The sequence below is a fragment of the Xiphophorus hellerii genome, chromosome 2 (genome assembly GCF_003331165.1).
Source record: "Xiphophorus hellerii strain 12219 chromosome 2, Xiphophorus_hellerii-4.1, whole genome shotgun sequence".
In the NCBI taxonomy this organism is placed as follows: Eukaryota; Metazoa; Chordata; class Actinopteri; order Cyprinodontiformes; family Poeciliidae; genus Xiphophorus; species Xiphophorus hellerii.
In genome coordinates, this window is record NC_045673.1 from 25,459,957 (window position 1) to 25,487,331 (window position 27,375).

The following is a 27,375-nucleotide window of genomic DNA, read 5'->3' on the forward strand; positions in this document are numbered from 1 at the left end:
TATTTCCCAACCAGTAAATAAGCTATTTACGGGTTGAAACTGTCTTAGTGCTTAGTTTGTCATTATTGACGTTAAGGCTTTCTCTTTGGGCTTTCTTTCCTTAGAATTAGTTTGTCTTCCATTTGAGGTCATGAGTTAATTCATCTCGGTTTCACCAACAACTCTAGAGGCAACATGAGATTTCTTGAGTTTAACTTGGGTTATAAACTGAAATGTTTCCTTGGATTACAATCAGAAAAAAAAGTTTAATGTTAGAAAGTAATTGAGATTCTTAAGATATTTTCAGCTGTTTTCCCAGCCATCCCACTGCTGTTAATAGTAATAATAATAATAATAATAATAATACCGCTTCCATTTCCTGTCTTACCTCACAGGGCAGTTCGAAGGGGCAGGATGGGGGTACAGGTAGAAGTCCTGAGGTCCCAGTTTCCCATGATGTTTTTACTGGCCTCAGCAGATGGCTTCCCTCGGCCTCTGTATTGTTATGATGGACATGTTGCTCTGGGGGGTTGGCGTTGACAATTGTTGCTAATAGCTCAAGGAGACAAAAGGCTATTGTTCCCCCCATTTTAAAAATGTTTCCTGAGTAACGGGATGCTGAAGACCTTCTGATGTCAAATTTAAAGACGTGCATATATAATTGTCATTTTCTGTCAAGTTGGAGATATGTTGATGATGACAGAAAGTCAGGAAACGTGTGAAAATTACCTTTCAATGAAACTTAAATCGCCACTGAGATGCTTTTTCTGTTTGGACTGAAGGTTTTTAAATAATGACAGGACATCCTAAAAGCCTGCACTTTTCACTGCAACAGTATACTTTTATTATTCTTTGCATTATCCCCTTTCCTCTTTAGTTTTGACAAGGCCTGTCCCTCTCATCCGTCTTTCCCATCTTCCCTTTCTCTTGGAGACAGGCTAACCCTAAGGACACCCCCAACCCACTGCCATCCTTCCTTCCTTCCTATATTTCTGATCTCACCACTGGGGGGGGGGGGACAATAAAACACATTTTTAACATTTTAATAAAACAACTGGAGGGTATTATACATTATTCATAGTCCTTGTTTTCAGTCTTTTTCCATGCTAGATCTCTGTTCTTGGGTTCTGTGTTACATTTGTGGAAAGAAAAAATAATCAGTTGGGGAGGGAAGAAGGAAAAAAAAAGTGGTTGATGTTTCTCCTCAAACATGTGCCCCCCACTTGGCTCACAGCTGAAAATAATTTTGGCCTGCAGGCCCAGTGAATGCTTGACGCAAGCCTTCCTTCTCCATTTTCTTCCCTCCGCGGCGGCTTGGCCTTGGACTTATGGGGCAAAGACAAACGAATGAATAACTTGAGCTGGAAGAAAAGACAAAAGGTAAAATATGACAGGCAAGATCTGAACTGTCCCTTTATTGTGGATAATAGCTCAAGTCCAAAACTCTGAGCATCATTAGTGTCTGAACTCTTACCAGTCGGGACAACGATCAGAGGAATTAGGGCCACATTCCCTAAATAGTTAAAAGTGCAGGAAGGGAAGTGTCAGGGTCGGCTGATGCAGGTTTAGAGAGAAAAAAAAGACAGAGAGGGGGATCTGGGCCTGGCAGTGCTCAGGAAATGTTTAACAGCCTGAAAGTACCCTGCAAAGTATCTCGACACATCTGGAAAAAGTCACACACATAAAATCCATTCGCTGGACCGGCATATGGATTCTTGGCAAGCTCTGTGTGGGACTGCAATGCAAACATGTAGGCGTGTTTTGAATTCTCTGTAAGATTACAAAGCACTAATGTGAATCTGTGTGCGTTTACCGCAGAGTAAATGCTTAAATACCACATGGTTCTCTGCTTTATCCCTTGATTTTGGTAGAACAAGGATTTTTTTTTTTCCTGCTCCCTACCAGTTTTTTTTTTTTTTAGCCCAAGTCAGCTTTATTAGGATCTTACATTCAGCTCATCTTTTAATTACTTTTTGAGCATCTTGTCTTACACTTAGTGCCATATACTTGCTTGGCAAAAAAAGAAAGTCAAAAATAAATCAAAAGCTGGAAAGCACATTTCAAATGAAGGGACCTTTTCAAAAATGTCTTTTCATTATGTTAATTTAAGAACTCTGGCATGGTAACAGCAGCACAATGGGCAATAAAGGTAATGGCACCAATCCTACCTCTCATTCATGTTTTTATATTTCCATATAATTACAGTGCATCACCCAAATACCAACACACCTGATTCTGTGACATTACAACCAGAAACTTTATTGTTTAGTTTAATTTTATGTCAGTGGAAGGAGAATGATACAATGCAGTCTGCATTTGTATTCAGCTCCCGTTATTTTGATTCCCTTAAATAAAACCCAATACAACAAGTTGCCTTCAATTGTCACCTAATTAGTAAATAGAGTCAGATTTTTATTAGCAAAATAGTAAAATGCTTGTAAAAAAGTTCTTTCCACTTCATAATTACTTTGCTTTGGTCTATCACATGAAAAAGCAACGGATTACAACAAAGTTTGCCTTTGTGATGAGGAAAAATATAAAAAGATTCCATCTTTTTGTAAGGCACAGCATGCCATTGTCTGCTGAATAATGGTTCATGCTGCGTTTCCAACGAACCAAATGTCCCCTATTTACATGTTGTTTCTTTCAAGAACTTTGCCCTTCATGCAGCTCCATGATACCGTCTGACATGTTCTGTCTTTGTGTGTTCAGGATGCCAGCTGTTAGCACCATGACCGGCGGAAGGGCCCTGCTGCTCTGTGCAAACACTGACAACTGTATTTACCAATCAGTCAACGGGTAGGTGCTTCAGATTCTGAGAACCTTTTCACAGCATTTATTCCAGTACATGTATCAGAATAAAATATGTGCCCCTGTAAAAAAAAAAAAAAACAAACAAACAAAAAAAAGGACCCTAGGAAACATTCGTGGTAGGTAGGAAGTGTGCCCTGATACTTTGGGATGAAGTTTTGTGGAGGGAGATTGATGAGCATTTCTAATTTTAGCTGTCCATACAGAAAGAGGGAGTAAAATCTGTAGTCAGTCATACTTTCAAGATTCAATTATTTATGTTAATTATTTTATATTAAAAAAAAATGGAAGAAAAATAACACTTTATGTTCACACAAAATCAAACTCCTCTGCCTCCTTATGGCCGTAAAGCCAGCTGCAGAACCACACCGCTCGATCAGAAACAATCAATCAGAGCGAGCAGCAAGGTCCGGCTGTCAGTCTACTTTAGTCCATGCTGCTCTCCCTTGCTCTGATTGGTTGTTTTTGACCGAGTGGTGTGTTTCTGCAGCTGGCTTTAGGACCATAAGGAGGCAGAGGAGCTTGATTTTATTTGATTTTTTTCACAAATTACCTGTCTCATGTTCTCAGGATATAGTGACAGTTTTAACAAATATGTAATAAATATATTTTCATAAAAGTTATCTATTGCAGCTTTAAAGACTAAGGAAGCCAATCAAGAGCGCAGCTTTTCAGGAATAACAAAGATCTTAAAGGTTATCGTAGCTATCTTTAACCTTTTGAATTAATCTTAGGATAGCTGTAAATGTCCCTGTTCCTTAAAGTTTTCAGTAAAACAAAGGCAGAGCAGGAGAGGAGACGAGGGCTGCATTATCAGTCTGCTGGTTGGCTACTGTTGGTTAATTCCTGCTAATGCTGTCCAGTGCCTCTATCGCTCCTATATAAAGTCCCCTCTTTAATTTTTGCTGTAGTCATTATGCAGTGTTTTTGTGTCTCAATGAACCATTACCTTACTGCATCCTTCAAAGCCCACATCTGTTGTCTTTGGTGCCCTGTTAGACATGGACACATTTTTTAAAATCCATACAATTTGATTCTGTCTTTAACACAACATTTAATGTATGGGCAATCCTTTGTCACATTCTATCCCATTTCCCCTGTTTTACTTGTCTTTTTTGTTTGACCTAGTTTTTTTTTTTGTCTTCCCTGCTGCTGCTAGCATATCTTGAAAGAGGAAAATGAATGTGGCCACAGTTTAAAACCCTAATGCAAAGAAGAAAGTTATTTAAATTCCTTTTTTAGTCATGTCTCATCAGCAGCTTTTGTCTTCGCAAAGAACAAGGAAATTTGAGTTCTCAAACTCTTCAACTCTCTCCTCAGATTTCCTCTAGATTACACAACTGTTGGATGTCTAATTTAGCAACGTCATCAAAACTCAATCAGCAAGTCCGCCTTTCCTCCATTTGTTGGTGGGAAGCATTTGATAGGCTTTGAGCCAAAACTGAGCTTTATGGGTTGAGAAGAAGAAAAGGAGAGATGCATGTCTACACTTGGGCCTCTGCTCCCCAACCCCCACCTTTTCTTTTCTTTTTTTTTTTGCATACTTTGTCTCCACTCCATAAATAGCTGTGTGTGTAGCTCATAAACTTTGACCCTCAAACCCGGAGTTCAAACTGTCATAACCCGGTGACGCTCCGGGACTGACTCGCAGCTGAAACAGCCTCTTTTTATAAGTGTTTTATTTACCCTGTGAAGCTGTTGTAATTGTGAAAGTCTTTAATAATTTCTTTTAGGGCATGTGAGGAGTATTTGATTTACTCTGCATGCTGAATCTAATCTCTAAAACCAATTATAGCTGTACCGATCAGAATTTAGTGGCTGGGTTCAAATTCAGTTTTCACTGTGTAGGTTATCCTGCAATAGTCAGCCCCGCCCTCTCCTCACAACTTCACAGGGCTGTCTACTGACCAGTTCTCCGTCTAACAGGTCCGGAAAATCTCTGAGACCTGGGTATTACCCTGGAAGTACTCTATAAGAGATAATCTATTTAAACTGGTGGCGAAAGTGATTCGTCTAGCTCTAACTACCTCCAATCCAGAAGTTATGACCCTTTACAGTTAAGAAACAATCAGCTGAGTAGCCCTCGCAGCTGCATAATTCCAATAACCACTTCTGTTAACGGTAGCCCACTTTCTAAATCATAACTTGCACTTGGAACCGGCTAGATTATGTTTAGTGACTTAGATGTAAGTCCCAGGGTCATTATTTACTCTCACCAAAGGAAATTATGAAGCCTCCTATTTACTGGAATTATGTACATTAGTTTTACCTTGATTAAAAGAACTGGACAAAAATTAAATGACTCTATTAATTCCAATGTCCACCAACCTCATTAGAATTTTATAGTATAAATTTATTAAGCAAGCTTAAGCAGGGATATGCGACATACAAATCAATAATCAATTGTAAATAGTTCAAAAACAGTGTAATAAGATTTACATGTACAATCATACTACCCTATCTCCTTTCCCTAACTTTTAAGTCGCAAGTTCTGAAATGGAATTTCAATGAGCAGATTCAACTCATACCCAGAAGATGGTGGATCTTTTGGCAACAGGAATTTCTTGCGTCCTTGGTTGAGGTCTTTGCCTGGTGTGGAAAAACCCTCCTCAGAAAGGAAGCCAAGCAGAAAGGGTCTGAATCCTTTTGCAAAACCCAGTTCTTTATCCCTGAGGGACCTTTGTCCTTCCTCCAAGTCTTGTTGCAGAGTTTGAAAATGCTGGGTTGAGACGAGACCAGCGGTCGAATAAAGAACCAGAGATGGGGCGATGGGACCCAGTCCTTTCTTAGCGGTGTGAAGTCCGAGCTTCCCCGTGGTTCTGAAGTGCGGTCCGTAGCTTAATCTGCTCCTCTGTGGGTTGTTTCTCCTTCTGCGCCGCCGGACTGGGAACGACTGGTTCCTCTTTGCAGCCCGTATTTATACATTTCTCCACCATGTATGTGTATGGGGAGGTTTGGCCTACGTGACTTTCTTCACGGCTGCTGTGTCTCATGAAAAAGTCCCCACATTTCTCAACCTGCTTGCTGACCACAGTGGGATTTCCCGTACTTCTCCATTCTCCCTGTGCTTCTTGGCCATCTGTTCAGAACTGCTTGCGACATTTCCTGTTTTCAGGGCTGTACTGCACATTCGTCTTTTCTATATTCTATAACTCACTTTATCTATTAAAACTCAGTAACCACATTCAACTTGTTGTTAAATTGATTTCAGACGATTATAACTTCATATTCATTGACAATAAATCACATCTTTTCCTTGTTGTTAATCATTAACATAATCATTACATATTTAAATCATTACAAATCATCAATCAGAGATTCTTTGCAGAAACAAATCATTACAGATCTTTACAGAAAGTTATTGAGTGATTACTTGTATTCATGTTATTCAGTCTTATTCAACTTAATTATCTTTTAATCAAACTTACAAGATTACTTTATTTCTTTCAAGCTATTATGTACCTTTTTCTGCGTATACCCGGAAAGATCTCATACCCTTATGCCAGTTTTCTTGACACTGTGTATCTTTTCACATTTTTTGAGCTGTTGTAAAAAATATGAAAAATAGCATCATTTGATGAGCATGATTGCAACTTGGACTGAAGAGGAGGCGAAAACCGAATACGGTCTGGTTTTCATAAGAAGTTCAAGAGAAAAGTCTTATTCTACCGGTCAATCACAAGTGATGTGAGCTGGGCTTCTATTTTTAAAACTTAAACCTCTCCAAAATAATGTCTTACCCTATGCACATACATTTAAAAAAAAAAAAAATATATATATATATATAGATAGTATCTTTCCTTTTTATTGTTTAGGACAGGCTGGGTGCATGTTGAATTGAGGCTCACTGCAGTGTAGCTTACAGACGACTTTCAGCTTTTCAAATTGAAAACTAGTAGCCAGTAGATGTAATTAGCTGAAAAAGACGGGACAAAGAAAAGCTGCTTGAAACATCTGTCCCAGGTTTGATTCTCGGACCATTTACTGCGTGTCCTCCACTTCTGAACTACGATTCAATAAAAACTAATAATGCTACAAAAGCCTTTTAAAGGAAAATTCTTACCTTGCTACCAAAAACAGCCAAAATCTTCCTTTCTGTAGGCCACAGGCACACTTCTTAACCAACCACGCTGTGTGAGTCACTGGCGACAGAATGTACTTCTCCAAATTATTGTCGGAAATGTCCGGCAGCCTAAGCATTCAGACGATTCAGAACGATTCTGAAAATTCGGGCTACGTTTGATGTTTCACATCTAGTGTGGGTGTAGTTCATCTATATAAAACCTCCAGCCCAGCTTTACTGCATTTCATTCAGTTTTTACATTAGTTATATGCCATTCACGAATGAGCCAAGACACAACTCTCTGTAGCAAAGGAGGGAAGACGCCTCCCTTTGGGGAAGACAAATATTTAATTGAATTCATTGTAATTTAAAAGGCAGATTATGAGGCCAATCACATGCAGAGACACAAGGATTAGACCATTTGTTGAAAGAAGAAAGTAGGCCTCAGACAGCACGTGTAGTGGGACAGGCCTGGTACCCAGACCGACAGAGACAGGAGCATTGGACCAAATTCAGTAACCGCCACATTGTCTGTCTCCGAAAGATACTTTTAGATATTGAGTGTACTAAAACTTTAAATGTTTTTATCTTCTAATCACATGAAAAATTTGACTAAAATATAAGGAGTTGCATACTCTGATAACTTTAAAATCAGAGTGCTGCAACTTAAAGAAAATGATTTGAACCTCAAACCAAGTTACTGTGATCCGAAACAGAACCAGAAAAAGCTTTATTGGCCAAGATTATGTGCATAAACAAGGAATTTGACTTTGACTTCAAGCACTTAGGGAGTCCCAACATTAAGTATAAATATCTAAACATTAGAGGAAAAATGATAAAGGGTAATATGAACAGTATGTACAAGTATTTGTCAGTACAGCCATTTATAGAGGGGTAGCTTGGCCATTGGGAGGTTTCCCGTATGGCCGGTGGTCAGTATGTGTTTTATTCTGTGTGTGTGTGTGTGTGTGTGGGGGGGGGGGGTGGGTGTGCGTGTGTGTGTGTGTGTGTGTGATGACAGTGGTATTTTTTTCATATACTAGATTCTATCTTTGAGCTTGCGAACTACTGGTCACCAGTCAGGGCCAATCGAGCTAAAAAAAAACAACAAACGTTTGATTCTGGACACCGACTAATTTCTAGGTGCATCTCCATACAGAATGATTACTATTCAAATTGTTGAAGCTTTTCATAGTCTGCATTCAATTTTCTTTTCATGTTTTTTCAAGGCTCCAGTGCTGTGGCTTAAAGGTTGGGGAGGCGCCATTATCTGTGGTGCCCCAGCCTTCAGAGGTGTGCGGGTTACCAGGGGACAGAGACGAGAGGCACGCTCTCAGTGACACCTTAGGTCCTGACACCATGCTGACTCAAAGGAGAGCCGCCACCACGAAGGAATCACAAATCCCCAACATGGAAAATGGACTGAGCCACAGCAAGAGCTCAGCGGGAGCCAGGACTGCCAGCATCCGTGATAAAATATCCCAGTGGGAAGGCAAAAAGGAGTCCTCCCATGTGGCTGCTACAGGAACATGTCTTCTTAGCACAACGCAGAAGGAAGCTGACATTGTGAGGAAAAAGGAATCCAAAGCTTCAGACGTCCAACGGACAGACAGCAAGAGGTTTGCTAGCTGGGAGAGGCAAGACTCAGGGAAAGAAAATCTCAAAAAATTTGGGGATTTGAGCCCTAAATATCCAGACGGCCCAGCAAACGCTGAGAAGTGTTTTGCTAATAAGCCTACTGAACTCCAAGACAAGAAAACAGTTTTGACTCATGTCAAAAAACTGGAGAAAGCCACGAAGGAAGTTCCCCATAAGCCGTCACTGGCATTTCCAGGGAATTACTTCTGTCCCCCATCAAAGGAGGAGTTGGAGATGGCAGAGAAGAAGGCCAATGAGCCTATTTTTGGGACTTTTGACAAGGCTCGACCCAGTGGGTTGCAGAGGAGAAGGGACGGGGAATCTGAGAACGAATACTGTGAGCCCGGTGCTCCTTCTATAAACCCCTTACCTAAACCTCAAAGAACTTTCCAGCATCACACACAATCTACGGGTTCGAGTCCTTGCTTTGGAAAGGCGAAGAGGACCCTTCCTCCGCTGCCCACTATTCCTCCCCCACCTCTACCCACATGCCCTCCTCCAGGGGTTTGCAGAAGACCTTGGGTTGACAGAGCCCGGGACAGCAATAACAGGTAAGCTTGTGCAAAGAACCAGAGACTATCTCCAGCTGCAGACATCCAATCTAGACCTTATTACGCCCACGTGAGATTGTGCTTTACATTCTAACATAGCTTGAAAGTCACTCAATATACCCATTAAAAAACGGTAACACTTTATTTGAAGGGGTGTACATAAGACTGACATGACACTGTCATAAATATTTATAAAGACTCCTTCATGTTCATGACAGGTGCTATGTCATGTTTACGACAATGTCATGTCTTATGAACACCCCTTCAAATAAAATGTTACCAAAAAAACTTTCAGAAGTCTAAAAATCAAACATCATTTCCCATCCAAAAAATGGAGAGAGTTTGATGCAACTGCAAACCTACAATGAAATGACCATCCACAGGTCCATGATAACGCTGGAGCAGCTGCAGAGATCCACGGCACAGCTGGGACAATCAGTTGCACTCCAAAGATCTGGTTTTCACAAGAGTGACAAGAAGACAGTCGTTGTAGAAAGGAAGTCAGATCTAGTCGCATTCTGCCACAAGCCATGTACAGCAAACAGGGAACCTTCTTCTAGATGGTGCTCTGGTTAGAGGAGCAAGAAATTAAACTTATGTGGCTAAAACCCATCATTGTCCCTGTCAAAATCCAGGCCTAATCCTTTTGAGTGTCTGTGTTCAGATACTCTTCATCAAAACTGACAAAGCTTGCCAAGAAAAAAAAGGCAAAAATATTCTGTGTCTATATGTCCAAAGCCAGTGGTGCAAGTAGCTGCCTTGCAGCCTGGGTTGGAATGTGCATGAAGTTTGCATGTTCTCCCTGAGCTTGCGTTTGTTCTCTCCAGATACTCTGGCTTCTTTCCACAGTCCAAAAAACAATGACTGTTAGGTTAATCGGTCTCTCTATATCAGTGGTTCCCAAAGTACAGTGCCATTGCAGGGGGGCGCGGGAAACTCTATGGATGAATGAAAAAAAAAACAAAACACAGTTACACAAAAGGGTTTCACTGTAAAGATGGTTTGTAGTGTGTTTTGTTGCAACCTGAAGTGTGAAATAAACTTCAGTGGAGTTTGAAAACAAAATATGTGTATAGGTTTATGTCTGGTTGAACGACTTGTGTGCCGGTGTGTTGATTTATTTATAAAAAAAATTTTGGGGGGGGGGATTTTATTGTAATCCATAGGGGGCCCGGAAAATCTTTGGGAACCACTGCTCTATATGGTTCCATTCACCATCCATCCAGATCCATGGTACATTTCAATCCGTCACCTTCACTGTAATTGAAATGTTGCAGCATTCTGTTTTCAAATATCATCCCTCAAAATGAGCTCAGTTCTTGGATTTGAGGAATGCACTCTTTCCAGGACATCAAACGCATATAATCTTTAGAGGACTTTCAGTAGGACAGAATTACTTAAACAATACTGCATTCAAATTTTAGCCTTCATGGTGAAAATGGTTGTGCAACTCATTTGGTTGCTACAGACATCTTTCTTCCTAGAACTCCTTTCTGCAGAGGTTGACTTTTCTAAAGGTAAATTAAGGGAAACCTTTAACCTTGTCAAACCTTTTGTTTGGTCAGACTGTCTCCCTCATGAGTGTCCACTGATACAGGGGTACAAAGATGTATGCCTTTGAGAAAGTTAAAATACCCGTTTCTGGTTCAAGAGGTTTAAAAACCTAATGTGATGGCAAAAGCCAATAATGATCTAGGAGGTAAACAGAGAGTTAAACAAAGGTTGAAATTAAAATACGTGTTCAGTCACAGAGAAATGGACCTTATGTTGCAAAAGTATTCATTTTATATTTTGTCATTTTAAAACCACAGTTATACACAAAAATTTTTAGTTAATTAAATTATTTATAGAATTACCTTCCACTTCAATTGCAGCTGAAATTTTTTGTTGGTACTGTATGTCCCTACCAGTTTTCCACATCTGGTGGCAGACCTTTCTTTTTTTGACAACTCTTCTTTGCAAAATAGCTCAAGCTCAGTCTGACTGGACAGAAAACATACATTTTCCAGTCTTACAGAAAATCCTCCATTAGATTGTGACTTGTCCATTTGAATTCATAAATATGCTTTGATCTAAACCATTCAGTTGTACCTCTCTGGCTGTATGCTAAAGGTTACAAAACTGATCAGCTTCTAGTCCCTGTCGAAGACCAGCATCTCTGCAACATGATGCTACCAAAACCGTTTTTAAAGGTGGGAATGGTCTGTGTGTAGTTTTCTGCTACACTTTTTTTTTTTGCTGTTCAAAAAACTGCAAAGGGGAAAATGACACCACACTTTTCAGATTTTTAACTGTTGAAAAAAAATTTTTTGATAATCATGTTCTTTGTGTTTTTCTACCCCATAAAATCCAAAGAAAATATATTATGGTTTGTGGTTGTCACATATTATTTTGGACTGCACGACACTTTGACATGTGTTTTGACGTTCATTATGATTAGATTTGAGTTTTTGCAAGTACTAGAGATGCTCAGTCTGATTTTTCTAGCCATTTTCATATTCCTTAGTCAAATCTTTAAGACGTTGGAAAAATGGCATTCATATAATTTCTTTGTTCAAATCCTGCAGCAGGCTGGTCATACAAGACGTACATCATCACTGCATCACTCATTCGACCCACGAGAATATAGGAACCTACTCTAACTCTGAGATTTCTAAAATAGATTTGTAAATTCAGCATGTTTGATAACAATGAGAAGCTGAAAACTAAAACAAAAACTTTCTTACCATATGTTTAGCCTGTTTGCTATATGTTGAAAGCTCGAAGTCTCTTCAAATGAATGAGTAAATGGTCAACATTTTGGAGTAGATTGAAAATTAAGTCAGGGCAACCACAAAAAGCGGAATAAGCCATTTGAAAAGAAGATGTATGAACACCCGACTGACGCTGAAAGTAGCCAACTTTGAGCCTTAACTCTGTACAACTACTTCCACCTCAAAGAGTGTCATTAGCGCAATCCGTTAGCATTTACACTAGATGGACAGAAATCCACCAAATGGCAGTATTTTCAAAAAGTCTGAACTTGACACACTGAGGTGTTTGGAGAGTTGTTCATTTAAAATAAATGACAGTCTTCGTGCTTCTTTATCCAACAGGAAGTCCTATGAGTTTGAGGACCTTCTGCAGTCGTCTACGGAAAGCAGTCGGGTGGACTGGTATGCTCAGTCCAAACTGGGCCTCACATGCACTTTATCAGAAGAGAATGTCTACGAAGACATAATGGGTAAATAATTGATATAACACCTATTTTTTCCCCCTGTTAACCTAGTGAAATCTGGCACAGTGTTAAATATGAAACGTCTGCTGTTTAGCATCTGATTTCAAAGTATTACCATACGAACAAGGCAGCGTAAGAATCAATTTAGATTTGAAACAACATCAACATTGTGGGCTTTTGTTTATCCGTTCTTTTGTATTTAGATGCACTGCAGTATTTTATCCAAAGTAATCTTAATCAAGGTCAAATTTGTGCAGTATTGTATTTGTGCAGTACTGCTGCTGACCTGAAGTATTGAATCTACTTCAGGTCAGCAGCAGACATGATGAGAAAGATTAACTGTCTTTAGCTCTGTTTAATTTGCTGCTCCAATTTTAATTTACAAGCACGTCATTTCTTCTTTATTAGAAACTACAATGTTCCCTCCTTATCGTCTTCAGTATTGTGGCAACCCCACCAAGAGCCTGTTTAACTTCTCAGCGTACAGTAGTATCAGTGTTATCTGAGATTGTCTGCTTTGATTGGACGGTGTGGATTCCTGGATTAAACACGATTTGTTCACTTTGGGTTTCATCTGAGTAAGTAATGTCCAACAGGAGCTGGTTTGCTGGCAATGATTAATCAACTTTAGTTAAATTTATGCTGCAAGCTATTTTGAATCATCTGCAGCATTGTTTGTTCAAAACGTGCACAGTGTCAAGTTGAGGCTAACCAGCATCTCTTGGGTAACTCAACTCGGCCGTCTATCCAAAAGCAGCTCAAGAAGGCAGAGATATGGAAAGTTTAAGCAGTTATTTTAAGTTATTTAAATATTTAAGTAAGTTATTTGGGTTTTCTCCACCCTCAGAGTATCCTGTAAACGCACTTTAAACTTTGACATGTCAGTTTCTTCAAACCGAGAGCAGAAAACGTCCAGGCGAGAGGCTTTAAATTGTTCTCTCATCTGAACTGTTTAAACTGATCAGTGTCTTGCATATACATGCACATTTCCTTAAACTGTCTCATGTTATCACATCTCAACCTCACTCTTCAATGTGTTTATTGTAATCCAACAAAATGTTGTTTGTTTGGATACACGTTATCCATTGCCATGACGATGGCTACTTTCCCTTGGGTCCACATCATAAAAATACATTTATTACAAAACATTAGCAACATTGCATATTGATTTGTAAATGTATAGTTATTACACTTTGACATAACATAATTAAACAGGGTTCTTTTAAAAGCTCTAGCATGTGTTGCATTTAAAACAGATAAAGGAAGGGAGTTCCATGTTCTCATTCCTCTAAAAATAACTTGGTAACACTTTATTTGGCGGGTTGTGAATAAGACTGTCCTGATACCATCATAAACATGACATAACACCTGTCATGAACATGAGTAAGTCTTCGTGAATATTTATGACTGTTGTCATAAAGTGTCATTTGGTAAATTATGACACTTTTAATATAAAGTTGACATTATTCAAAATGTCTTTGTTATGACAACTTGACATTAATCAAGAAATCATGATCTGTCATACATTAGTTATAAAAGTATTAATGATTAAACTTTAGCTTTAATAACATAAAGCTACATAATTTTGAAAGTTTAATCAATAATACTTTTATAACAAGGGCTGCACAGTGGCCTTGTAGCAAGAAGGTCCTGGGTTCGATTCCCGGCCCAGGGTCTTTCTGCATGGAGTTTGCATGTTCTCCCTGTGCATGCGTGGGTTCTCTCCGGGTACTCCGGCTTCCTCCCACAGTAAAAACATGACTTAGGTTAATTGGTCTTTCTAAATTCTCCCTAGGTGTGAGTGTGTGTGTGCATGGTTGTTTATTCTGTTTGTCTCTGTGTTGCCCTGCGACAGACTGGCGACCTGTCCAGGGTGACCCCGCCTCTCGCCCGGAACGTAGCTGGAGATAGACAGCCACACCTCCTGACCCCACTAGGGAAAAGGGTGTTAGAAAATGGATGGATGGACTTTTATGACAAATTTATCTCATGATTTCTTGGTTAATGAATAATGTCAACTTTGTATTAAAAGTGTCATGATTTACCGACTGACACTTTATGACAACAGTCAAATATCCATGAAGACTACCTCAAGTTCATGACAGGTGTTATGTCATGTTTATGACGGTGTCAGGACAGTCTTATTCACAACCCGTCAAATAAGGGGTTACCAATAACTTTTCTCTTTTTCAAGTGCAGGGAAATTGCTGAGTGGTTTTTACACTCTTGACGAGGAAAATCAGAAACGTGTGAAGGAGAATTGTATTCAGTCTAAATAAAACCAAAGAAATTCAATTTTGTCCTTTTTAAACTACATTTATTAACCCAGAAATTACATAATTATGGTCTGAGTGAAACAAAAAGAACAAATCCACAGCTAGAGGTCAATATTGCCTGTTGTTCTGCATCACAAGCACAACAGACTGCTGTGGTTGAACAGAACATTGGTTTTTACAAGTTGGCAGTTCAGATCATTATCAGGAAATCAAGACTGCATCCCCAACATGACATGGCTGTCCACCTAAACTCTGGAGGAGCTGCAGATATCCACAGCTCAGGTGGATGACCTGAAGAAAACTTGAGACTGTGGGACAAGAACATATCCAGAGCTACAAAGGGGTTACATCAATCAAGTGTCAGAAGAGTGGCCTAGTCAAAGTCTAAACTGAACAGTACTGACTCAGTGGGGCTGAATACAAAGGCTCTCCACTCTTTTCTGGTTTTATCGGTTTCATCTTTCCTTCCATTTTACAACTAATCACTTATTTGCGTCGATCTATATTACCTTATAAGAGTATGTTGCACACAATACATTTAACTTTGCCATTGCAGGTCATGAACAAAATGAAGGGATACTTCCAGGGGTATGAATGCTTTTACAGCACACTGTAATGGATCTCAAAGATTTATGTGTTGGTCAGATCAGCCAGCAATATGGAAAACGCTGCACTGTACTTTTTTTTTCTTTTGAGAGATTAGGGCTGGACTGAGTGGCTGTCTTTATTTGCCTGCGCTCACATCTGGTGGATAGATTGATAGAGCAGAGCAAAGAGTCGCCGATTTACAAAACTCTGTTGTTCCATATCTGCAGGGGTGCACTTGAAGCTACATTTAGCATTAGCTCTTCAAACGTCTTTTCACAGAAACATACGAGTCAGTGCATCGTCTCTTTGGAGACAGCTGGAGCACGAATCACCTGGCTGTACAAACGCGGCTGATAAAGAGTGCTCATCTGCTCTGAGCTTGTTGTGGAACCCAGATATAATTTCCTACCATTGAATGAAGTAAATCTGTGTTCTGAAGATCCACCATGCAAGGAGAACCCTTACGAAGACATCGAGTTGGAGCGAAGCTGTGTGGGAAGCAAATGTGTTTCACCCGTGTCTTCTTCGCCTGTCCCTGACACTCCAACTAAGGTATCTGATTGCCTTCAGTGCATTTCTACAAATACCTGAATTACTCAAGCAGTAGAATACGTTTATGTCTCTTACCCCAGCAGCTACCGTCCAAGCCTGGCTTCTACAGGCAAAACTCAGAGAGACGAAGCTTCAAAGTCCCAGAGCTGCGCAAGACCTGCAGAGACACTGGCCTCTCTTCTCCCTCTCGCATCAGCCCCCCCTCAACACCCAGCAGCCCTGACGACACCCCGTGTCTCTCTGGAGACCCTTACAATCGTAGACGAAGGAAAATCCCAAAGGTATGGAAGCCTGGCAGGCCCCTCTCAAAGCTTATGGCCTATGATTTATGGCCAAGCAATGGTTTTGAGATGGTCCACTCATGCCTCTGTCAGGGGATGAGTAACAAGCCTGCCGGAGGATTGTTTTGTGTTTTTTTCTTTGGGCTTGTTGGGGAAGCCTTCAGTAATGCATTATTAACATGATTTGGCATGGAAACTGAGTTATCTTCCACAAAGTTAAAGGTGAACTTTTCTTTGTCTGTTACAGATGGTGCTGAAGATCAACGCCATCTTTGAGGCACGGAGAGGCAAGAAACACACAAAGAAGGTGTCTCAGTCTACAGAGTCCAGCTCAGGAAGAGGTGAGCCTTTGAATACCGTGCGGAGGAAACCCGTATAAAAATACCCCCTTCTTCAATCATTCAAACAAGGCTATTTTTTCGTTGGTCTTTGTTGCATGTTTTATATTCATTTGCTTTATTAGAAGTTTGTGAAAACTCAAAGAATTGCTTTTAGTTTTCTGCCAAAGAAAGCATTTCCAAGGACTTTGTGTAAAAAAAAACTTAATTGAAGTGCATTTTCAATTCTTACTCTGTGAAGTTTCTATTCTTTTCCCCGTTCCACTTTGATTGGGATGTAGAAAGATATAATGTTATCTTGTGTCCTTGCATACGAACGTTTACATTTAGATTTGTGTTGTATGCTATGCTCCAGTGCAAAAAAAACCCAAACAGTTTGTATACATGAAGTATTTAAAGTTAGAATATACCTTCTTCTTAAATGTTGCTTGTCTTAGTCGTTCTACCTCTTTTTATGCATTTCTAGTTGCCTAAAGGCAACATTTTAAATATAAAAATCCTAAAATCCCACTGCCAAACCAGCAGTATTCCCAAACAACATCAGAAAAACACTACCATGCGAGATAAAGTCATACTAATACACAGAATGATACATGGACTTAGAAAATTGACATAAACCCAACCTGACCATCCAGAATAACAAAAATAATTACAGAAATATGCACAGCTGCTGAATCAATTAAAAGAGAATACAGAGAATTGATTTTGTCTCCATTAGTGAGACTTTCATCTAAAAATGTCTTGTCAAAGTTTGTCATCCAAAACATCTCGATCTCTCCGTCTCTTTCTCTGTGACAAACTATTTTTTTTAGGCTAAGCTACTTAGAAGACGACTGTCTTTGTCTAGGGCTGGAGTCGTTTTTTTATTGTCTTTGTTTTCCTTTTTATGTAATCTGGACTCTGAGTCTGTAATAAAATCTATCATATCATTACTCATTTAACTGAACCACTTGAAATGCTTTGATTTCTATTTTCAGTCTTTTTACTCCTCTTGTCTCTTCTTTTAATTCTGTGACAGATGAGAACAGCGAGTCAGAAAGTGACAGCGAAGAGAAACTAAAAGGTGAGAATTTCTCTGCACGCTTTGTGTATAAAACCAGTCTTCATATACACAACAGAGGTTTAAATGGAATTGATTGATTTCAAAGTTGTTTGCCATCCCTTTGCATATTTAGCACCAAAACACTGGACGACAGTGTGCTTTTGACTTATTTTGACTAGCAGGATGTATTTCAGTGAATTAAACAGTTTTGCCCACCTTCAGCTCACAGCCAGCGCCTGGTGTCACTGCAGTCCATGCTGAGGCAGACGGGCCGGTACCGGACCTTGGAGAGGGATTTAATGGAGTTACAAGAGAGAAAACTGTTTGAATATTTCATCGTTGTTGCACTCCACAAGACCAAAGCTGGAGTCCCGTACCTGCCAGAAGTCACGCAGCAGTTTCCTCTAAAGGTAAAGGAGTATGGGAGTGCTTCTGAAGACTATGGTGACCCTTTGTCTGCTTGTTTTGTTATTGTTTTCTCAGCTTGGTTATCTTATTGGGGAATTCTAAGAAAACTCCGACTGAACACCAAATTCTGGGGATGAAAAAGTGATTCAAGCATTTTTCTGTAAACATTCTGATTGTTCAAACAATGCTGTCTTATCTGTAATGAAAGGGGGGGGGGGGACCAGGAGCTTAATTTTCACCATCAGGGACAATATAAGTCCCAGTGGCACCCCAGAGGATTGTCATCGGGGTTGCCAGACCTGGCCTGTAAAAACTTTTAGAAGGACAGAGCCAGAGAAAATGAGACCAATAACTGTGCTACTAGTGATTTTGTTGCAGTAATTTCTTAACATGGAATTGACATGACTGAATTATAATTCAAGGCTTTTCACTTGTACAAATACAGCAAAGACTGTTTGTAATGGATTTGACTTGTTGTTTCTCTTTCATTCAGCTTGAGAGGAGTTTTAAGTTCATGCGGGAGACGGAGGACCAGCTGAAGGTCATCCCTCAGTTCTGCTTCCCCGACGCCAAAGACTGGGCCCCGGTCGACAACTTCCCCAGGTCGGTCCAAGTCCGAGTGCTGCCACACCGCAACAGCATTATCAGAAAGAAAACACAATAGTGTTTTGTGGAATTTCCTAGTGTACTGTAGTGGTAATGGCTCAGCTGTTTTGAGGGCTAATGACTACCTGGCTGTGAGGGGCCTAAAGAGCTGACCGAGCAGCTTGTCAAAGTGACCCATCTGTCTTTAACTACAGGGTACAGGAAAATACGAACACCTGGAGTGTTGCATCTGAATCACCTCTCACTGTTCGCTGTTTAAAACGGTCTGTGTAACGCGATACCTCCGCTCTGAGAAGCGATGACGTGTTTTTTGGTTTTTTTATGATAATGGATAATAACCACCTGTTCCAAAACAACTGACAGGCGACCAAACATACGCAATTTGCTCCAAACTGGCAGAGACCTTTTCATGTCAGGACGGTCGATGGAGTTTTTGTGTTTGCACTGTGGAAATTTTTCCTGAGGGCTTTTCAAATGATCATGGTTGTATCTTTTTGCTTTGTTCTCTCTTTTTTTTTTTTTTTTTTGACATCCACAGTGAGACGTTCTCATTTGTACTGACCGGTGAAGATGGGAGCAGACGGTTTGGCTACTGTCGCCGTTTACTGGTACGCTTAAATAAAGTCTCTGTAGCGTCGTCTAACTCTGTTTTGTTTTTCAATGTTATGGAGTTATCTATATAAAATCCATTGCTTCTGGTGCACCAATTAAACATTTTTATTGCTTCAGCCAAGAAAAAAAAAAAAAACAACTTAATGGATTTGAATAATTGTTGTAATTCTTGAACTGTTTTTATTTTGGTGGGGCTGAGAATTGCTCTAAAATCAGGTGATTTTATTTTGTACCGTCTGTCCATAGCCCAGCGGAAAAGGCCGAAGGCTCCCAGAGGTCTACTGTATCGTCAGCCGCCTGGGTTGTTTCGACCTTTTCTCTAAGGTAGTTAAGCTTTCAGTGGGATTAACCGTTTTAATTGTTAGATTGACCGTAGATAAGATGAAGTTTAATCACAAAGTTATTTTCTCTTTTCACTTTCTCTTCTTAGCAGGTTTGGAACACTATTTTTAAAAAAAAAATCATGTTCTCTTGTCTTTACCGTTTTGAGGAATGGGCCACTTTGTCACATTATGTTTATGCCAAAGGAAAACAGGAAGTTGGGGTTTTCCAGTTAAAGGTCCCTCGCCTCTTAAATCAAATTAAGACTACAGTATGCCTTAAAAACGATTTTAGCTGCATTTTTCCCCCCCCACATTAATAAAACTTGGATTTTTCCAAAACTTTAAGTGTGAGATTATAGTGCTGCAATAAAAGATTCATTAATTTTAAGGGTTACTTTACACATCTCCACCAGGGGTTCCAGTTAATTTGACAAGCGCTGGAGAACGTTCAGACCTACTAACTGCATCCAACGGCTTAAAACGGCACATCCATTAAAGCTCACATACGCTAATCCAGAACCTACACCCTATTAAAACCACACCACCCCCGGTGCCCACTGAACCTCACCCACTCGTCTCTCTCTGAACCTTGCAGTTCTGGCTGCGGTTCAGCAGCACATATGAAATGCAGATGGCTTGGTTGCTACTGTGGAAAAAGTTCCCTGTAATGAGTTGTGGATTTATCTGCTTCCTTAGAGACGTGCTCCCCATGCAGTTGATGGGGTTTAATTTGTAAAGATAAATATAAGTGGTTATTTTAGATTAAAAAGGGGCCTGAGGGGGGGGAGGGGGGCGTCGGTTTACCGCAACTCGATTAAACTGTGAGTGCAGATGGACTTGCAGGCGTTTAAAATGTTAATTTATTATAAGAGGATTTGAAATTCTGCGGGTGTTTTTTCAATTTGCTCACCTTCTGCCTTAATAAGCCTGTGTGTTCTGGATGTTTGCTTGTAGGAAAAGGAAGTTTCACACAAGATACGGTACTTGAGCTGCACGGTTTGATTTGAATTCTGAAAAAATAAATAAAAAAACTTTTCCTGTCCTCCTATCACAAAGTTAAACATGTAGGCCTCGTTAAACTCTTTCACTGATTTCTCTCGTCAGGTGTTACTAAGATTGAACTTTTCAGCTTGATTGAACTAAGATTGAACTTTTGGAACTTCATTCCCACAGTTTTAAGCGAGGTAGAGGATCTTTGATGCTGTGGGCCTGTTTCTCTTCCACTGATCCTCAGAACTTTGTGTATTGGGTCATGAACTTCTTAAAATATCAGGGTTTTTGGTTAATAAATAGTTAACCAGAAAGAAAATGAAACGTCTTCTGTGGATATATTAGCTACCAGATCTAAATCCTAAAGAAAACCTTTGGGATGACGTAAACGGAGAACCAATGAACACACGAGCGAGATTGAGTGCGATGTCACGTTGTGGCATGTTATAGGTGAAAACCATTTGCTTCCATATTGACGAAATTAATGTGTCTATTGCAAACAAACAAACCAATTCTTAAAATTAGTTTTAGGTTCCTTTGCAATGTCAGTGTTGCATGTGAGCTGTGTTTGTACTGCATTTAGCGTTCAGTTCAGCGTGTTTCTTTTTTCTTTCTTCCAGATCCTGGATGAAGTGGAAAAGAGGAGGGCCATCTCTCCTGCTCTTGTGCAGCCTTTCATGAGAGGCATTATGGAAGCTCCCTTCCCTGCCCCAGGAAGGACCATCACTGTTAAAAACTTTTTGCCTGGCTCTGGGACCGAGGTCTTTTTTTTTTTTTCCCCAGTAATTTACGGTCAAACCATTGAAAGTGACGTAAATGGCTTTTAAATAAATCTACGTATCGGATGTGCTTATTTTATTAGTCTTGCTTCCCCACAGGTGATACAGCTGTGCCGGCCGTCTGACTCCCGTCTGGAACACGTGGATTTCGAATGTCTCTTCTCTTCGTTGAGTCTCCGTCTGCTCCTCCGAGTTTTTGCCTCTCTGCTGCTGGAGCGCAGGGTCATTTTCACCGCAGACAAACTTAGGTTGGTTCCTGCATAAGCACCCGACAGAGGATCGGCACTATTGAATAGCCAAGCTGCTAAATGCTCCCTGATGATGTAAAAATAAGGAAAGAGAGACCTCAAGATGGCCAGCAGTCGAAGGATGGGAGGATTCCAACAGAGTGCGAGAGGAAGGAATGTTGTTGTGTTCGACATTCAGTTCTTCAATGGAAATCTGTCATTTGTGCCAGATAGGCAGCTTTGAAGTGTAACTTCAGAGTTACCACGGGGGCGCTGTAACGTCCTAACACACACAATATTCAATGAGAACTGACTCTCTGGCTTTTATCTGACGTGGAGCAAAAGCTCAGCAAATGGACCGCTCTGACCTCATGTGTGTTTGGTTCTATTGACAATGTCAACGTCCAACATTTAGCTTTAACTAACAGGCTTTTCTTCATAATGTTTCACTTAACTGTTTGAAAAAGCTTTTGAAAGAGGCTGGCGCCACCGTGTGGTGCAAACTAGAAATGTAGGAACCACCGTATGTCACTGTCTAGGGAAACTCTTATGTTTACAGTACAACTGTGAGGGATTTTTACAGCTGTGTTAAACTTATTAAAGTGGACCTGTAAGAAGAACATAGAGATTGACAAAGCTCAAAAGTAATGCCTTGTGTGTTATTGGGCAATAACGGTGACAGTGAGGTTGCATATCGCAAAACAATATAAGTGTGCTGATATATGTTTAGTTACTGTCATAAATTCACTCCAATGTCATGTTAGCTTTTTCAAGGCATTTGATGATTTTTTTTTTTTTCCAATTCTTTTCTGCCTGAACCCTGACTGAAGTTATTTAGTTATATAAAAAGAAAGATTTTTTAAATTCTAAATGAAGTAGATTTGATTTGAATTTAGTACGTGCAATCAATTAAAAAATTTGAAATTTAATAAATTATGCTAATTAGGTAAGTTGTGCATAATTTTGTTTAACTGTGGCCACTAGATGGCAGCAAAGAGCTTTCGATAAGACACTTGATATGTGTTGAATTTACATTAACAATAAATAGTGCTAACCACACACTGTCAGTCAATATTACTAATGTGTATTCAAAACTCCTTAGCCATAGGAAGTTCTCAAATTTGAATATTTTTTTTATATTTATTTGCATTTTTATTTTATTCTATTTTAAATGTAGAGCTTGAAGGTTCAGTAAGGAATTTGGCATGTGACGTTCTTCAGTCAGAGGCTTCTTGCATACCGCTGCAGAAGGTCTTTCCTGCTAACCGCCATCATGATCTTCAACTTCTTGGAAGAATCCAAGTTCTTTCATTTCCTTTTGGGATTAATAAAGCATTTTTGAAGTTGAATTTGAATTACTATCCTAAACAATTTCCTTTCATTTAAAGGGCAACAGCACTTTGAATGAATTTTTCGGTTATGTTTTTGCAAAATAAGTGTTCTTCCACATGCAGTGTGACGCCCACTAACGCCTCGCCTTGTGTCTTTCCACAGCACTTTGTCTCAGTGTTGTCACGCAGTGGTGGCTTTGCTCTACCCCTTCACCTGGCAGCATACATACATTCCTGTTCTGCCACCGTCCATGTTGGACATAGTCTGCTCCCCGACTCCCTTCATAGTGGGCCTCCTCTCCAGCTCTCTACCTCGACTCAAAGAGCTGCCAATAGAAGAAGTAAGAGTCGACTTTGTTTTGGATGTTGTTGCGGTGCCCTTGACTCTAAGAATTTCTTCTGCTGAACAAAAGCTCAGGAAAATGACGCCACTCTCCCTCTGTTCAGGTCCTGGTGGTCGACCTCGGCAACAGCCGCTTCCTACGCCAGGTAGCAACCGCAGAGGCAAAGAGAGCGCTGCAAAAATCTGCTTTGGTCCATGGAGGTGTTGGGGATGCAACTATATCTAGTGCTCAAGTGAATGCAACGTGTTGACTATGAATCTGTTTTGTTTCCCTACAGCTGGATGATGAGGACTCAATTCTTCCTCACAAGCTACAGGCAGCTCTTGAGCACGTGTTGGAAAAGAGAAGAGATTTGGCCTGTGAGAAAGGAGACCTACCTAATGGTGACTGGACAAACTTATATGACTGTATATCAATCATTATTAAGGCAAAGGAAGCACAACGAGAAAAGGGAATGGTTATTTCCTTTCCCATACATACATATTTTTTTTCCGCCAATACAGATCCTTGGGAAAAGTTTACATACAGCTCTGTCACGATAGCAAATTTTGCTGGACGATAATTCGTCCCAGGACTTATTGCAATAAATAATAATATTGTTGTTTTCAGACCATTTTCAAGTAACACAATAGCAATAATGGCATGAAAATGCAAGAACACATTCTCAAAGATCAATAAACTTTACATTCTAACGAACATTTAAACACTGGAACTGAAAAAAACGTTTGGAATATCCAAAATAAATGAAGAAAATAGAAACAACAAATAAAATAAATTATGAAGTCTCTGTAAACAGTTTTTTGTAATTTTTTTTTCATTTATAATGGGATTAATTGATTTATTGTTTATTGTGACAGGCCTACATACAATCATGAAGGTCACATTAACGTGGAGCCTTTATTGATGCTTTTGAGTCAAACCCTTCTGCAATACCAGCCCCTCAGACTTTAGACTTTATTTATTGGTTCTATATATATTTGGTCATACATTTTGACTTCCTGTTTAGGAATTGAGATTGTGAATTATTGCATAAAACCCATTAGGATTCAAATCATTTCACATCTTCTGCCTGCGCTTGTTTTCCAAACGTGTAATCCCCTCCAGACTCCAGCTCTCTCGGTGCGGTGGTCTCAGAGGCCTTTGTGCGTTTCTTTGTGGAGATGGTGGGCCACTACTCCCTTTTCATGAGCGGATCGGACCGGGACGACGAGTCTCTTTCCTCGCCCGCGTCGCCCGTCCCGCCTTGTCCCTCCGCCTCATCGTTTCAGCGGGAGGCCTTCCGGAAGGCGGTCACTTCCAAGAGCTTGAGGCGGTTTCTGGAAGTGTTCATGGAGACCCAGATGTTCAGCGGCTTCATCCAGGAGAGGGAGCTGCGCAGACAGGGCCTCAAGGGTACAGATTTGGTCCTTTGTAGCGGTGGTAACGCATCCTTGCAAAAGTATTCATCCTGTCTTGTTTCATGATACAACCAACAAAACATCAGTGTGTTTTATTATACTTTTATGTGAAAGCCCAATGGGATGCAGAACGCTTTTAGATGCTGGAATATACTTAAGAGGCACTTTAAGAAGCAAAACAACCCTAAACTATCAGCCAGTGTTACAATGGTTTACATGTTGAGGAAGCGTGTTAAAAATTTAAAGGAACATGAATGTTTTATTTAAGCTTACACTAATTTCTTCAAAACATCTGACTTTGAATGAGTAAAGCAATATTTTGTGTCCAGGTCTGTTTGAGGTGAGAGCACAAGAGTATCTGGATTCACTACCCGGTAGCGAACAAAGAGGGGTAAACAAGTTTCTCAAGGGGCTAGGTGAGATTTATTTTTATTACCTTAGCAAGACGGCATATGAGAGAGTATTAGGGTCATGGTAAGAACATTTTAAAACATACATTTTGAGAATAAAGTCATTATATTATGAGAATAAAATAATAATTTTACAGCTTTATTCTAGTAAGTTTAGTCAAAATAGTATAAGTGTTACACTATTTTTACTTTATTCTTGTAATACTGTGACTATTCACGTAATATTATGATTTTGTTCTTGTAATGCTATGACTATATTCTCATAGTATTATGGTTTTATTCTCTTCAGTTTTTTTTATTTACTTCTTCTTAGTTTGACTCTAATACTCCGTTGTAGCATGATTTTGTTTTTCCTCTTAAAAAATTTTATCTTTGTTGCACTTCCTGTTACGCATTTGTTGCTTATTTTTTTTTCAGGGAACAAAATGAAATTTCTGTCCAAAAAATGAGAGACTGAGCAAAGCGGTCGTCAGAGGAAGCACGATGGAGAAGACGTCCCCCGTTGGACACGCAGGGGGGACGCGGACGCGTCTTTCAGTCGTGACCCTCTGAAATGAACTGGATTCATAATCTGTGAAGATGACAGAATCTGGAGGACAGTTGGGTTCAGTTCTCAGCTTCGACAGCTCGTCCCATTGGTGTTGTGGAGACCGATATGTAGTCTTATAATCAATGGTAAACGATCAATGTTTTACAGGTTAAATTCTGTCTCTGCAGTGCATCACTGTACAGCACATTGCATTGTAAATGTTTTAGCAACAGTGTTCTCGGTGACTAATACCAGCCATAACCCTGTGAAGAGAAATGCCACTAAAGTCCAATGTTGTACAAGACATTAATTTACATTCCTGCTTTTTTTTTTTTATAGAGGCTTTTTATGACTATAACAGTACAACTTCTTCATCAACAGGAGGCTTTTAAAATAATTTATGTCACTTCTAGACAGATCTAATCTTTTATTTTAAAATTTGTATTCGCATAAGTGCAAATGAATCTCCTGCAGTTGGTTGTAAACTTCTAAAGAGTTGCAGTCCAGACATTTTGTAGACCACTGTGGGAATATGTGTTACTGTTTTAAGGAATTTCACCTTTCCTGGAATAATAACATCCACCAAGGTCGAAGAGTGAGAGGGTAAACAATGTGAAATGTATTTTTGGGGGCGTTTTACTGGAGTTTATGTGCCAACAATTAAACAATGATGTATATTGTAGATCAAACAGTGTGACTATTGTATAAAACAACTAGAGATGTCTTAAAGTTTTAGTCATAAAGCAATGAAACTTAATAAATAAAGTGATTTTAAGTTTGACAAATGACTATTCATCTCTTAAAAACAGCAAACCACTCAGGCTGGCTATCTGCCATATACTTTTGCATCCTTGGCGAGTATGTGTAGCATGCCTTCAGTTCATCTTTTACTGCTGTACCAAACATTTCTTTGATTTACATTTTTAAACCCGGTAATTTTAGAAACTTAACTTTGTCCCATAAAGCAATATTGTCTATGAAAAGTTCTTTAAAAAAAAGAGTATATGTATGTATGTATGTATATATCTATATATATATATAAATATATACAGTACATATATATATATATATATATATATATATATATTTCATTTTCATTTATAGTGGTTAATCTTGATGTCTTTCGTGAGACTTCAACATGTTTTTAAAAACATGATTTATTCCTGAAGAAAACATCTTGAGTTTTAATCTGAGCTCAGATTCAATATCAAGGATTAAAAAAGAGACAACATACCCTTCGTTCTGTCAGCATTGAAGACTAGTTTGAGTTGAAACGAGGGTTTGACAAACATAAAAAACAAAACTGGACGATCAAAAACAAGGGTGCGCGCGCGCAAGTCGTCGCAAGTTTGCTTCGGACAAGAAGGTGGCGCGTTGAGAGGACTCAATCTGCTCCTGCTTGTGGGCTCAATGTTGGCGCACAAGACGTAACCGACAGAATCCGGTTAAAGAATTTTCGAAATAAAACATCCTCGAGACTCAATAGATAAAAAGAAAACATGAAATTATTATCTCAGTGTGAGGGTTGAACTCACGACCTTCAGATTATGAGACTGACGCGCTGCCTACTGCGCCAAATTTGGGGAACAATAGTCTGCTTGGGGGGGGGGGAAGAAAGGAAGGAAGGGGGAAGAAAGGGAGGGGAGAAGAAAGGGGAAGAGTGAGGCCGATCCCAGAGTCGCGAGTTCGATCCTACCAGTCGCCATACTATGTTTTAGTGAAAAGATTTCCCACAATTAATGTTTAAGTGTTATGAAGTAACGGCTGTTTTTTTGTATCTTGAAAACATTTTAAATGCTTTTTTGTACAGATAGTGTAGTACTGTAAACTAAAACCCAACACTTGTCATAAAAGGCTTTCTTTTTAAAACTTTGAATTGCTTAATTAATTTTGCTTTTTTATTCTGATATATTCAAATTAATGTGTTAAATTATACTGTATACTATATACTTGATGTATATTTTAATGTCCTTAATCATACCCAGTGCTTATTTTCATTTTTCACAGCAAAACAGTGACTGAAACTAAAATTGCAAGTGTCTTTCCTAAAGTACTTTGAGTGAAGTGAATGATATCTTTTTTT

General features: G+C 39.5%; 1 protein-coding gene across 1 annotated transcript; it reads left to right on the forward strand.

Annotated features, from left to right (window-relative positions):
* The first annotated feature begins 2,668 nt into the window (after positions 1 to 2,668).
* On the forward strand, positions 2,669 to 26,073 carry si:dkey-82f1.1 (DENN domain-containing protein 2A). Its single transcript, XM_032590431.1, has 19 exons — positions 2,669 to 2,778; positions 8,083 to 9,042; positions 12,138 to 12,265; positions 15,563 to 15,675; positions 15,756 to 15,956; positions 16,204 to 16,297; positions 17,313 to 17,357; positions 17,559 to 17,746; positions 18,238 to 18,347; positions 18,889 to 18,958; positions 19,209 to 19,286; positions 20,896 to 21,036; positions 21,154 to 21,302; positions 22,776 to 22,953; positions 23,060 to 23,101; positions 23,234 to 23,339; positions 24,061 to 24,348; positions 24,683 to 24,769; positions 25,181 to 26,073. The coding sequence occupies exons 1-19, from the start codon at positions 2,669 to 2,671 to the stop codon at positions 25,210 to 25,212; spliced, it is 3,120 nt and encodes a 1,039-aa protein (XP_032446322.1). The 3' UTR covers positions 25,213 to 26,073.
* The last annotated feature ends 1,302 nt before the right edge of the window (positions 26,074 to 27,375 follow it).

What these genes read in the sequence shown, in the direction of transcription:
- si:dkey-82f1.1 (XM_032590431.1), top strand. Translation starts at nt 2,669, where the DNA reads ATGTTCTGTCTTTGTGTGTTCAGGATGCCAGCTGTTAGCACCATGACC. An exon ending in GCCCGGGACAGCAATAACAG is followed by an intron (nt 9,043 to 12,137) that starts GTAAGCTTGTGC and finishes TTTATCCAACAG; the next exon opens with GAAGTCCTATGAGTTTGAGG. An exon ending in CGCAGCAGTTTCCTCTAAAG is followed by an intron (nt 17,747 to 18,237) that starts GTAAAGGAGTAT and finishes TCTTTCATTCAG; the next exon opens with CTTGAGAGGAGTTTTAAGTT.